Source organism: Tursiops truncatus, chromosome 2, assembly GCF_011762595.2.
Source record: "Tursiops truncatus isolate mTurTru1 chromosome 2, mTurTru1.mat.Y, whole genome shotgun sequence".
Taxonomy (NCBI): domain Eukaryota; kingdom Metazoa; phylum Chordata; class Mammalia; order Artiodactyla; family Delphinidae; genus Tursiops; species Tursiops truncatus.
This window is the reverse complement of record NC_047035.1, coordinates 71,004,127-71,017,599: the sequence shown is the minus strand read 5'-3', so window position 1 is coordinate 71,017,599 and position 13,473 is coordinate 71,004,127. Positions and strand designations below refer to the sequence as shown.

At 37.2% G+C, this 13,473-nt stretch overlaps 1 protein-coding gene across 1 annotated transcript; it reads right to left on the bottom strand.

Annotated features, from left to right (window-relative positions):
- Positions 1-3,915: 3,915 nt before the first annotated feature.
- On the bottom strand, positions 3,916-7,214 carry LOC101318884 (histone H3.3A-like). The gene is made up of 2 exons (XM_033849746.2): positions 7,148-7,214; positions 3,916-4,344 (listed from the first exon to the last, which is right to left on the bottom strand). Exons 1-2 carry the CDS (start codon positions 7,212-7,214, stop codon positions 3,923-3,925), a joined length of 489 nt encoding a protein of 162 aa, XP_033705637.1. The 3' UTR covers positions 3,916-3,922.
- Positions 7,215-13,473: the final 6,259 nt, after the last annotated feature.

Genomic DNA, 13,473 nt, shown 5'->3' with positions numbered 1-13,473 from the left:
TATTCTTATTTCCCTAGCTGCTGGCTCAAATTTGAATTTAAACAGGCACATAAACAATACATGGGGAAAAAATCCCAAGTTTTTCTATAACAATTTCCATTAATAATGAAACCTTGTTTGAGGCAGGAAGTAAAGTAAAACTAGAGAACTTGTTTCCCCGCTTAATTCCTTTACTTTGGATGTGGACAGGAGAACTGCATCCAGGAGGCTCAAACCAGAAGATCACCCGTTTAGTCCATTCCCAGGTGATTCTAAAATATTTTTACTTACTCTTGGAGACATTAAGTGTTACTCAGAGACTGCATTTTTTTTTTTGCGGTACGCGGTCCTCTCACTGTTGTGGCCTCTCCCGTTGCGGAGCACAGGCTCCGGACGCGCAGGCTCAGCGGCCATGGCTCACGGGCCCAGCCGCTCTGCGGCATGTGGGATCTTCCCGGACCGGGGTACGAACCCATGTCCCCTGCATCGGCAGGTGGACCCTCAACCACTGTGCCACCAGGGAAGCCCGAGACTGCATTTTTAATAGAGAGGGCTTCAGCAGATTCTCTTTACTTGGTATCTCATCATTTCTGACCTGCGGATGGCCTTTCCTAACACGATGTGCCCAAACCCAGTGATCACATGTCTCCAAGAGTAAATTGACCTAAGTCTCTTAAATGAACAGGCAGGGGAATCGAGGTGGCTGCAAATTTTTCTTCTATCAAGAAAAACAAAAACAAACAAACAGAAACTAAAGTGTCTCTTATTTGAGAATCACTTCTTCTCCCTCTAAGGCAATCAGAATGTTGCAGAATGTGATTTCCATCCGTAGTTATCAAAATGAGGTTCAAAATTAAGTATCAACAAGCAAAATAAAACAACTGTCATTTGCCAACTAAACTGCCAAAGATTTAGAAATGAATAACTAATTTACTCAGTGCTAGTAATGTTATGATGGTACTAACATTGCTACCTGTAGTGGAATATTGGCAAAAGATAGTAGGAGCCATTCTCCTACCTGAATATATACCCCTGGCAACGTGACTTTGCAACTCCTCTCATCAAGAGGTGAAGTATATTGGCCCTCCTCTTGAATCTGGGCTGGGCTTGTGACTTGCTTTGACCAACAGAATATGGTAGAAGTGATGTTTGTGTCAAACGTAAACTTATTTTTATGTCCGCATAGAAAATCCTGGAAGGCTTTCTCTCTCTTTCTGCCCTTGGCGTGGTAGAGAATCACCTGTCACTGCTCCTTCAGATTGCTCGTCATTACCTTACTGAGTGATGGAGCCTGTTATTAAACCCATTCTCATCCTTCTGATCCAGGTTAAAAATATTGGTTTCTCCTATTTTCTCTCTGAGAGGCCGATTTCTATTGCTTCATTCCAGGTATAGCTTACTTTTTCAATAAACATTTTAACCAAACCCTATAATTTGTGCAAGGCCAGACTAGGATGGGGTAAGTAAGGCAAGTGAGGCCCTTATCTCAGCTGCAAAATGTAAGGAGGCATCGAAAACACATTTATCCAAAAAAGTTACCGTTTAATGCAGTACTTCAAAAAACTGAAATTAATGCAAAAATTGAACAAAATAGCAAAATTTTAGGTAAAGACAGTACGAGTGCGAGACCACATAGCATACTCTTTGGACTAAGTACGTCTAAATTCCATGTCTTAATTTTGCCACTTTTTACTGTAAGACCTTGGAGGATTTATTTACCTTCTCCAAATGTGTTTTCTCATCTGTATAATGTAGCTACTACTTTCATTGGGTCATTTAAAAAATTAAGTAAGATGAGCCATCCAAGTGTTTAGCATGTCCATATCACATTACTACTCAGTAAATGTACTGATTTCTCACTCTTTTTTCTAGGTGTGTATTTTTTCCTTTTGAAGCTTATCATTCACTGAACAAATCTTTTTTGAGTACCTATCAATGTTCTTGGGATTGCTCTTAGCAGTGTTTTTGAAATTATGCTATAATGGTAAGCAAAAACAGGCATGGGCCTTGAGATCAACGAGCTTACATTTCCATGGAAAAGATAGACATTAATCCAATAATCGCAAACTCACATTTAAATACACAGTGTGATAAGTATATAATGGAGGGATTATACGTAATTAGGCAATACTTCCTGCGTAAGTGCCAATCTGAGATATGTACACTAATAATGGAGAGAAAAGTAGCATTCCTAGATAGAGAATGGTCCTTTGCAAATTGTTGAATAAAGGAGTGCTTGAAGACATTGCGAGAGGTCAGCAATGTCAGTTGCTCTAAGAATGTCCATTTTATTGGTCACCTTAGGGAGAGCTATGACTCTATGTTTGACTTAAGTGAAGAAAGAAAGGGAGATGACAAATGGACCTATGAAACAGCAGTACTTCTATTACAGAGAGCAGTTTATTTTGTTGTTGTAGTTGTTCCCCCCCCCCCCCCCCAGGGTTCTAGACAGAGACAGGATAGGAAACAGAAGGAAAGTTTTTCTTTTGTTGATTGTTTGCTGAGGAAAGAGACTTGGTAATGTTTAAAAATCACAGCAGGAAGTTTTCATACCAGAGGGAGGGATTAAATACACAATGGAGAGGAAAAGTAATCAATTCAGTCAAATGCTTATGAGGGAAGAAGGGAATAAGTTTCAAATCACCATCTGTAGACAGGTGGAGAGGTAATAAATCCCCAGTTACGATGCAGAGAAGGGTAGGATGGTTGCAGATATAGGTGATTTGTGGTGGGTTGTGCAGAGACAGAGAACAGATTTGCATCATAAAATCAGAGGTGTCCTTTTCTCATTATCACTCTCCTGTGATCATGTAGTGAATTCAGTTTCAGATCCAAGTACAAGAATGCGATCTTCTGTATACCATTCTGCCAGGTGACCAGGGGCTTCCCTTGGTCTTCTAGTCATCCAGTGTGGAACTGGGAAGGAGACTCCCCATGAAGTAGTCATGGTGGCAAAGGAAAAATTCCTGGCATTTGTAATTGTATTCATTTTCTATTGCTGCTATAATAATTGACTACAAATTTAGTGGCTTAAATAAGACAAATGTATTATTTTACTGTTCTGTAGATTAGAAGACTAACACAGATCTCACTAGGCTAAGATCAGAATGTTGGTGGGTTGCATTCCTTTCTGGAGGCTCTAGGGAAGAATTTATTTCCTTGCCTTTTCCAGCTTCTAGAGGCTGCCTGCTCTACTTGCCTGATGATTCCCTTTCTCTATCTTCAAAAACCAGCAATATTGGCCAGGATCCTTCTAACACTGCCATCTCTCTGGCTCTTTCTTTTAATCGTCTTATCTACTTTTAAGGACTCTTGTGATTGCTTTGGGCCCACCTGACTAACTCAGGATAGTCTCCCTATTTTAAAGTCAGTTGATGAGGAACTTTAATTGTTTCTGAACCTTAATTCCCCTATTCTCATGGATCATAACTTATTCACAGGTTCTGGGGATTAATGTTTGAACAGCTTTTTATTCATTTTTTTTTTGAAGGGCTGGTTATTCTACTTATCACAGTAACGTAATGGTAGATTGTCTAAGACTTTGGGTTCAAACTGTGCAATATTTTTTTTCTTTTTTTTTGCAGTCAATAAGAAATTTACTTGTTTTTTTAAAAAAAAATCCAAATGCTGGCATTGTCCAGAAAAATTTAACAGGTTTGTTTATAATTGTTATAAAGTTGAACTGCTGAAACTTGTTCACTGAAACATTTTGACTTGCATTAATGCTTTATGTCCCCGCATTTATATTAAAAATTCACACACAAATGAAAATGGAAAAACTGCCAATACCTGATTTCTGTCCCCTATTTTTCCACCTGCAATCATATACTTAGGTACCTTTTGACCCCACGGGGGGGGGGGGGGCGGAATCTAACGTTCAGAACTACCAATAATAGGAAGATAAATTTTTTTAAACAATGAAGTTTCCCTTCGTAGTGGATTCTTAAGCACGTTCTCCACGTATGCGGCGTGCTAGCTGTATGTCTTTTGGCATAATTGTTACACGTTTGGTATGGATAGCACACAGGTTGGTGTCTTCAAAAAGGTCAACCAGATCGGCCTCACTTGCCTCCTGCAAAGCACCAATAGCTGCAGTCTGGAAGCGCAGATCTGTTTTGAAGTCCTGAGCAGTTTCCCGCACCAGACGCTGGAAGGGAAGTTTGCCAATCAGAAGTTCCGTGGACTTCTGATAACGTCTAATTTCAAGGAGTGCCACGGTGCCAGGCCTGTAACGATGAGGTTTCTTCACCCCTCCAGTAGAGGGCGCACTCTTGCGAGCGGCTTTTGTAGCCAATTGCTTCCTCGGTGCTTTACCACCGGTCGATTTGCGGGCAGTCTGCTTTGTACGAGCCCTGGTATAGGGACCTCCTTACTTACCCCCCTTCTCCTTCAGCTGGAGCTCAGCGAGCTAGAGGCGGCGCTGGCGACAGAGAGCGACAGCGGCACCGCGGCGGCAGCGAACACAGTTGAAAGATGGCTGACACCAAGTCTATCCCTCAGCACAACTTTTTCTTTCATGAGGTCTCTTGAGGCAAGTGCTGAGAAGGCAGGCTGGTCAGCTATCACAAACTCAGATCCAATATTTCCAGGCATTTAAATGGCAACAGTGGCAGGGTCTTTAGGATCACTTATCTAGCACTTCTGAGTAGCAAACCCCTTCTCAATCAACTCTCCTGACTTGAGATCCTAGTCGTCTTCTTCACTACTTTCAGAACTTGCAGCCCCTCTATATTACTCCACAAGAACCCTTTGCCTTCTCTGGCAGTCTCCATAGATTACAAATCAGACTAAATGGTACTTAAATGATTAGAAAAACTGTCTTCCTCTTTCTTGAAACCTGTGAGAGCTCTGTCATTTGAAACCCAGTGATTTGGCTGTCCACAACTTACAAAGGAATAAATAGGGATAGGACATTGGCATTCTGATTCTGTCCTGGGGAAGTCATCATCCCTCACACCTATATCCAGAATGGGTTGAACAGAATGGGTTGAATGACTTCTTCTGAAACAGCAAAAAAAAAAAAAAAAAAAAAAAAAAAACCCACAAAAAACCAAAAACCCAAATGTAATCTGATCCATCTTTTGTTAAGGGTCTTTCTTCTCTTTTTGACATATAATGTAAAGGATTTTGGGGGAAAGATTACAGATACCAGGAGGCTACTCAAAGTCATATTCAGGCTAAAATTGTCTATTTTTTTAATATCAAAGACTAATTATAGTAATTGATGCAATGCTGTGCTCTCAACTTACAATTTTCTTTTAGGAAACAGAATTATTGGCAAATACTCTAACCTCTCATGGAGTGTTAGACTAAATTATCCTTAGAAATCATTGATACAGTACATTGAGGGAGAAGGGACATTTGCTCATCTACCTTTATTAAGCCTCAGGCCTTGGAATAATGTCCCCTGCATCCTGTGAAGCAGGACAGAAGACTTGATATGCTTGACTTTTAAATTAAAGAGACTCTTTAAAAGGAGAGGGAGGGTGGGAGAGAGATGCAAGAGGGAGGAGATATGGGGGTATATGTATATGTGTAGCTGATTCACTTTGTTATAAAGCAGAAACTAACACACCATTGTAAAGCAATTAGACTCCGATAAGGATGTTAAAAAAAAAAACAACACATTTCGGAGGACTAAATAAATATACTTCTGGTTAAATTTAAAAAAAAAAAAAAAAAAAAAAAAAGGAGAGAATATGTAATGGAAAGCAGTTAGAGTTGAGAATAGGCCATAAAGATGAGGTGTTGGCTTCTGGAAGCAACATCTAGAGACTGTCAGTACTCAGGATTTGTATATGCTTCTGTTTAGAGTTTGAGAGGCAAACGTGGCCGGCAGAAATCTTTGGTGGGACTGCTACCCAGAGCCAAAAGACAAGGTTTATTTATCGCTCTAATGTATTAAACATTAATTTTTAATATCTAAGAAATAATTATTCATTCAAAACATTTTTTTAAGTTCCTATCTTGATTCAGGCTTTGTGGCAAGTGCCTAGAGATACGAAAAGGACTGAAACGTGTTTGAAGGTTAAGAACTTTGAAGGATAAATGTAGAAATCTAAAACATCATTGTAGTGAGATGTGTTTTGATGAGTTTTAAAAAACACCAGGAGACATTTGTCACGCACATAAATGGGGATGGAGATGATCCCTCCACCCATGACTGGAGGGGTTAATTCCAAGCAAAGTAACTGACATTGGGAAAAGCCGGGGGGGGGGGGGTGTGCAGTACACCCGTGTGCAATGAATTATAACAATGGCTGTTACATAAGATTCACGTGGAAGTAGGGACAGTAAGTATTGAAAATGAGAAGATGGCAACTACCAGCATATAGAGGGTATTCTAAGACTTGTGACAGAGTTTTGAAATAAATCATTTGTGAATCAATTTTACAACTTGAACTTATATACGTAGTCCATGGACTGTTTGCTTTGATACTTTCTTTAAGGCAACCCAGCTTTTCAATTGTATAAACTTATTTCAAAAATCTTGTATTAGTCCCATAAATAGAAAATTAGTACCTCTTGCTGTAAATTATAAATGGGAAGTAAGGTCTCAAAACTTCTTAAAATATCATCATTAAAGGCTAATCAGACACAATTATCTGCCAAGTAGAGTCTTAGGATTGATTGTTGGTGTCATTCATGGTATTAGCTTAGGATGGTAAGAGAAACCAATATTGAGAAGATAATGAAGTCAACGTTTCATGTGATGCTTTTGAAAGGCCAGTGTTTGGGCACTTAAAAAGAAGTTCAGCATCAAAGACAGGACTAGAAGTTTAGCTCAGGGTCACAACAAGTTACAGGAGGAAGCTGACGTTCCAAGAGTGGAGGACCATAAAGTTTTGTGAAGTTATAAATAGTCATTGGGCAGATTCATCTAAGTAATCAGTATTACCTAGACTAGAAGAGACTAAGAATATTGGTTTTTCTTTTTTGCTTTCCTTCTTTTTTTTCCCCTTGTTTCCAGTTCAGAGTTAACCAAAATTATCATCCATCACCCAAGGCAGAATTGATAAGAAAGATAAATTTTTTCTTTGGGTCATACCCTTCTAATGTCACACTTCTGCTTCATGGTGATAACTTTCTTTTCTCCCTTCCTTTCTTCCTTGGTGTCCCAATTTCCATGGCTGGATTCTGTCTGACCTGGGACTGTCATCTGCCTTACCTGTATGTTGAAGTTGCCCTACATGTTCGGTTCCTACTCCCACAGATTCCTGTAGGAACTGCCTCATATCACGTTAGAAATAATGTTTGCCTGTATTACATATCTTTAAGGCCTCACTCCCTCTAATAATAAGTTAATCCTAGATGGAATAAGTATTTGAGAGTCATGGTAATATGATCATATATTAGTGTAAAAGGCATATCTTACATAAGCAAAAGCAAGAATATTTTAATGATGACTTTCTGGAGGCAGTATTTTTACTCTTCTGATCCAACCTATCATTGACATTAAATGCCAGTGAATTTCAAAACAAATGTTTTGCAAGAGGTCATGTTCTGCTCTTTCAGTCTGTGGTGTCAGAGAATTTCAGCCCAATTTGATACTCATTTGAGTTGTAAGGTTTTCCTCTTTGACTAAGATAGTGGTTAGTGAGTATGCTGGATCTGCTTCTGATACCATCAACAATTTGGGACTTGCAACAAAACAATGACAATGGAAAGAACGCTTGCTAGATTGAGGAGGACAAATCAGGGGATGAATTTTCCAGGCTAAAGTCAAGATTGTCAAGTAATGTAGAAGCAGTAGTCCAGAGGGCTTACAGCACGGTACAACATGTAACACGCAACAGTATCTAATAAAACAGACAACTCTTATGCTAATAGAAGAGCTTGAGGCTGGTGGGATTAGGCCAGATAAGAGTGCAATAGTATGTGAACTCGCCTATATACTGTGTCCCTTCTATATCCCACACTATTTTAATTTTGCATTTGATTTGCCCTCATTTATAGGTTGCATTGTAAGTGTTCCAAAACTTTTCCTCTTTGGAATATCTTTACCTCACATTCTAAGATACTCTTTCCAAAGGCACAGCAAAAGTACCTTTTTTGCTATTTCCCCTGCAGCATTTGGCCCAGTGCTTTGCACATAGACTATACCCCATAAATTATGGTAGTTGGATGATTTAAGTACTTTTCTTTGTAAAATACTAAAAAGTCTTACCCAACACGCTAAGTAGAGATATAGACGTGAGGGAATCAGTTTGACAATAGCCAAAGCCTGTAATAGACAATGCATTTTAAAAAACGTGATGCTATTGAATTTAGAATAAATTGGGAGAAATAATTCACTTTTATGGTGGATTAAGACAGTTCTACTAATGAGACATACAAATGTTGATGATGTTCTTCTAAAGTGTGATTGGATAAAAGTAATAGAGTTGGCAATAAATCAGTTTTGAACAAGGAAAAAGAGCCATAAAAATTTAGTACAGCATAAATATATCTGTTACTGAAAAAGATTAGTTCTGAGATTATGATAATATAGTCAAATTTGATTTCAGGTTTGTTTTTTTATCTCTTGTTCTGAGATTAGCCAATGAATTTAATAAAATTTTATATTTTTATAAACATATTAAAAATTTTTTATAGTTTTTATCCCAAGCAATGAAACTGCAACATGATACGAGATTAAAAATGCAGAGTCAGAGTTAAGAAAAATAATGAGAATCTCCAAAGACAGGAGACCCAGAAGCTAGTTTCCCCTCTATTATAAAGTACTGTGAGCTTTGAGGCAAACCATCTTTGGTCCAGGGGGTTTTGGATCTGTCTTCAGTAATAATGCAAAAAGATTTATTGACCTCCAAATTTATTCCAGGCAGTTTTGAGGCAGGTAGCCATTAACTTGAAATATTCTTAGCTTTAAAAGTTCCTTTCCGTATCTAGATTTTTATTATTTTACTACCTATAACTGTGGTTTATAATATTCTAACCTACTAAAGCTGTGTTTCGAAAGAAATGTGACACAGAATCACAATATATAAACCAGATCAAAGCAGTGAGTCAGGCGTAGGACTTATTCTCCATCTGTCTGATAATCCCTTCCAAACTTCCTCCTATACTAGTCTCAAAGAACTCTATGGTATAGTCAACTACAATCTAATATGAATTTGATTGACCTAGACTACACTCATCAATATTAGTTTAACAGAGAAAAAAAGAGTAAATAAAGTAGATGTAATAATATGCAAATCCTTTGCTCCAAATCTACCAATGTTTTCACTTTGACCAAATCTATTCTCATCTTCTTTTTCTGGCCTTCAAGGTAGTCCAGAATTTGGCCTTACTTTCCCTGGGTTAACTGAATTTACTACTAATCCCCAGCCCTATGCTGAAATATTAAGATCTGTTTCCTCTGCCTTAAAATGTAGGCACTGATTCCTGCTACAATACATCTGGTCAGATGAATCCATTGTTTTATGAATACCATCTCCGTTCTCTTCCTAATTCTTTTTCAGGATCAAGTATCAGTCCCTTCTTGCCTGACTTCTTCCAACTCTACTGTATTTAAAGTTTTAATAAATTAAGTACTAAATCGTATATTGCTTTGTGTTACTTGCCATTATTTCATGTATAGCTCTTTTGACTCCTGGACTATTCTCTTGATGGCCATGTATAATCAACTGAGAAAACCTCTTAATTTTTTTCTATCCTTTTAAAATAAATTTGCCTGCATAATCAAAACCCTTTAGAACGGCTAGAGTTTACATAGTGCTTGAGGTTTGCTGGTGCCTCCAGTTTTGAATAATGTTGCTTTTCAAGGGTTTTCCAACTGACCCCCAAATTGTGAAGATCATGACATGACTTAGAAGCGTCTGCTTCGGCACTGTTTACATTATCTTCTGCCTTCAATGCCGTATTCTTTATTCTTTCTGGAATATGGACTAAGACATAGGAATCCCTATGTCTATAGGGATAATCCAGTTTTCTTCACACTTTGCACACATCGTATACCACATTTTAGAGAAAATCTGGGTCTCCAAATCATGTTTGATTGAAGATAGTGTTAACATCCAAGAGAATCAGACTTGATGCACGGGTCCTAAGAATGGAAATTTCTAGTTGATGCAAATGCACTGAAATCAGCAAGAGAGAAGATGGGGACAAAGGTACCTACAAAGTTTGGAGAAGTTGGTTGAGACTTCAAGAATTGGAAGCTGGCAAGGGGCAGGCAAATGTCTAGGTCTCTAAACACTAGCAAGGTTTTAACCTCCAAAGAAGGGCTTGAGTAAAAACCAGTAATGAGGGCAGGAATTTATATATTTGGAGTAGGCAAGGGAAACAGAGATGTAGAAGGACCTGTGGGTCTAGGGGCAAAAAGAAATCCAGGACTCAGACCCAGGACCTTCAAGGCTGAGTTTATAGTGGAATAACTAATTTAAATCACCAGGAACAGTATCTTCTTTATATAGATCCTGCATAATAATCAGAGCTTCTCTGAGCATTAGTAAGCTCTTGATGATTGATGATATGTGTTTGCATTTTTAGAACCTTAAATTAAACCAGCCAATATTATTTTTAATTTTTATCATTTCTGTTATGTTTATCTTTTAGTAGGATATTTGTATTTTCATCTTAAACATAGAAAATAGCATAATTATTTTATTTATTCTCCCAAAAAGCACATTTTTTTTTCATTCTGTGTTTAGCAAATAATATGAATAATAATTTCAGCACATTTTTTATCCATGAAAGCCTAGGTACTGAATGTAATAGAATAAAATCCTATAGGCAATGGAGTGAATTTATTTATTATATATGCAAGGAACACTGATGCTAAAATAAGTCTAGAATAAGAGCTTCAGCAATAGATGTGTCCCATTTAAATTTATTAAGAAAGAGATCTTCAGGTAGTGAGCAGTGACTCTGCAGCAAATTTAAGTAATAATATTTTAATCTTCCAGTGTCTGATTTATTTTGAAAAATGTGTGACTTATTACTGAAAACACATATTATGTAGGAAATAAGTGATTTTGTAAAGCAGCAGAACTTGGTTGTTTGGTTGTTTAATACTTGAATATATTTACAATGCCTACATCATTTACAAGTCACCCTCAGATATAAAAATAATAAAATTATTATACACAATATAAAAAATATTTAGAATTGTTCTTGGGAGAGCGCATACCTATACATCATGGACAATCAACAACTAAATGCCAAAGAAATTAATGTTAGATAGAAAATTCCTAAGTTGAGCTACAAATACAAATTCAAGGGACAATTTTAAATTCCTAACCTGAGACATAAGGTAAAACATTCTAAATAAATGCTTTGAATGTTGTAATGGACACAGTGGTTCTACACCTCCAGGGATGATTTAAAATGCATTCACATCTTGCTGAGATATTATCTATCATATATAAGAAATTTAAGCCAAAATACCTTACTTACCAAAAAACACCTTTTATGACAAATGTGAAACCGATGTGAAAATTCAAGGTGTCAGGAAGATTTTGCTCAGTAATGAGATAGTTTGATACCAACTATTGAAATAAATTAAAAAGATAGGAAAAGAAACTGCCTTAGGGTTTGAAGTCTGATGTTATTCAGAAAAAAATATGTAAGCTGGGCAAAACTTCTGTTAATTGTAGTACTGAGCTGAGAGTCAACATTATAATTTTAATATTATTGACAACAAAAATTACCTTTCTTGTATATTGGTTTTGACATAGATATGGTACTCAGGTTGAAAGTTTAACATGATGAAACATAGTTTTTTATTTTATATAAGAAGCAATTGTAAATATAAAGCAAAATCTTGTACAGTTACAAAAAACGGTGATGGTCCTGTGCGTAATTCTGACCCTGTTTAGGACTATCAGAGAAAAATCTGTGGACTAAACACAAGCAATGAACAAAGAAAGATTATAAACAATATGGAGAGATAGACCTTATGTTTTTATTCAATCTTCTTGATCAGATTATGGAAAGTGAATCTTTTTGTGAACTGTGTAAATGAAGAGTGTTGGCAAGGAACTGTGACGACTTGATTATAGCTCTTGGGACCTTTCTTTGTTCATTTGATAAATAAAGGTAACACATCATAAGATTGTCCTATCTAAAACACGAGGCTGAAAAGAAAAGGCAGAAAAGAATTGACAGGGCTTGATCTGCTTCTTTTGTTGACTCTCTTACCCAATCATAAATTCCTTCGTAGAAACATATAAAGGCATTTGAAAACTGGTAAGAGCTAAAACTAAGACGTGATTATTGCTATTGACGTTAGATGGGCAATGAATGCAAAATGTCTGAGTGTCTTTAAACAACAGCGTTTAGGATCACTAGATGGCAGATGCTTGGGTTCCTTATTGTCCTCAGGAAACTAACAGTGTTTGGATCTTGTTTCAACTCATTTTTTTTTTTTTTTTTTTTTTTTTTTTTTTCGGTACGCGGGCCTCTCACTGTTGTGGCCTCTCCCGTTGCGGAGCACAGGCTCCGGACGCGCAGGCTCAGCGGCCATGGCTCACGGGCCCAGCCGCTCCGCGGCATGTGGGATCTTCCCGGACCGGGGCACGAACCTGTGTCCCCTGCATCGGCAGGCGGACTCTCAACCACTGCGCCACCAGGGAAGCCCCTCAACTCATATTTTCTGATGATTAATTATTAAAAGTTATGTTTGTTACTAATGCAAGATGTTAAAAATAGAAAAAACTGTGTTTAGGGAATATAGGAACTCTCTGTACTATCTTTTCCATTCTTTTTTGAATCTAAAACTTTTCTATAAAATAAAGTCTACCATAAAAAAGTGATGATAAAATGTATTTTTAATAGCAAAAGATCTGAATAGATACCTCATCAAAGAAGATACACAGGTGACAAATAAGAATATGAAAAGATGATCATCATAATTTCACATCAGGGGATTGAAAAGTAAAACAACAATGAGATGCCACTACACACTTATTAAAATGAGTAAAATCCCAAACACTGACAATACAAATGCTGACAAGATGCAGAACAACAGACACTCTTATTTTTTACTAGTAGAATTCAAGATAGTACAGCCTCTTGGTATTTACCCGAAGGAGTTGACAACTTAGGTCTACACAAAAATCTGCAGACAAATGTTTATAGCAGCTTTATTCATAATTGCCAACATTTGGAAACATTCAATAGGTGAATGGACAAACTGTGACACCTTCATAGAGTGAAATATTCTTCAGCAATAAAAGAAATGAGCTATTAAGCCACAGAAAGATATGCAGGGACCTTAAATGCATACTGATAAGCGAGTTTTTTTTTTAAACACTACATACTGTATGATTCTAACTATGTAGTATTCTACATAGTATTCCAGTATTCTGGAAAAAGCAAAGCTATGGAGACAGTAAAAAGATCAGCAGTTGCCAGGAGTTTATGGAGAGGGAGGGAGAAATGAAAAGCACAGGGGATTTTTAAAGCAGTGAAATTACTCTGTATGATACTATAATAGTGGATACATGTCATTATATGTAAGTCAAAACCCATAGATTATACATAAATAGTCCC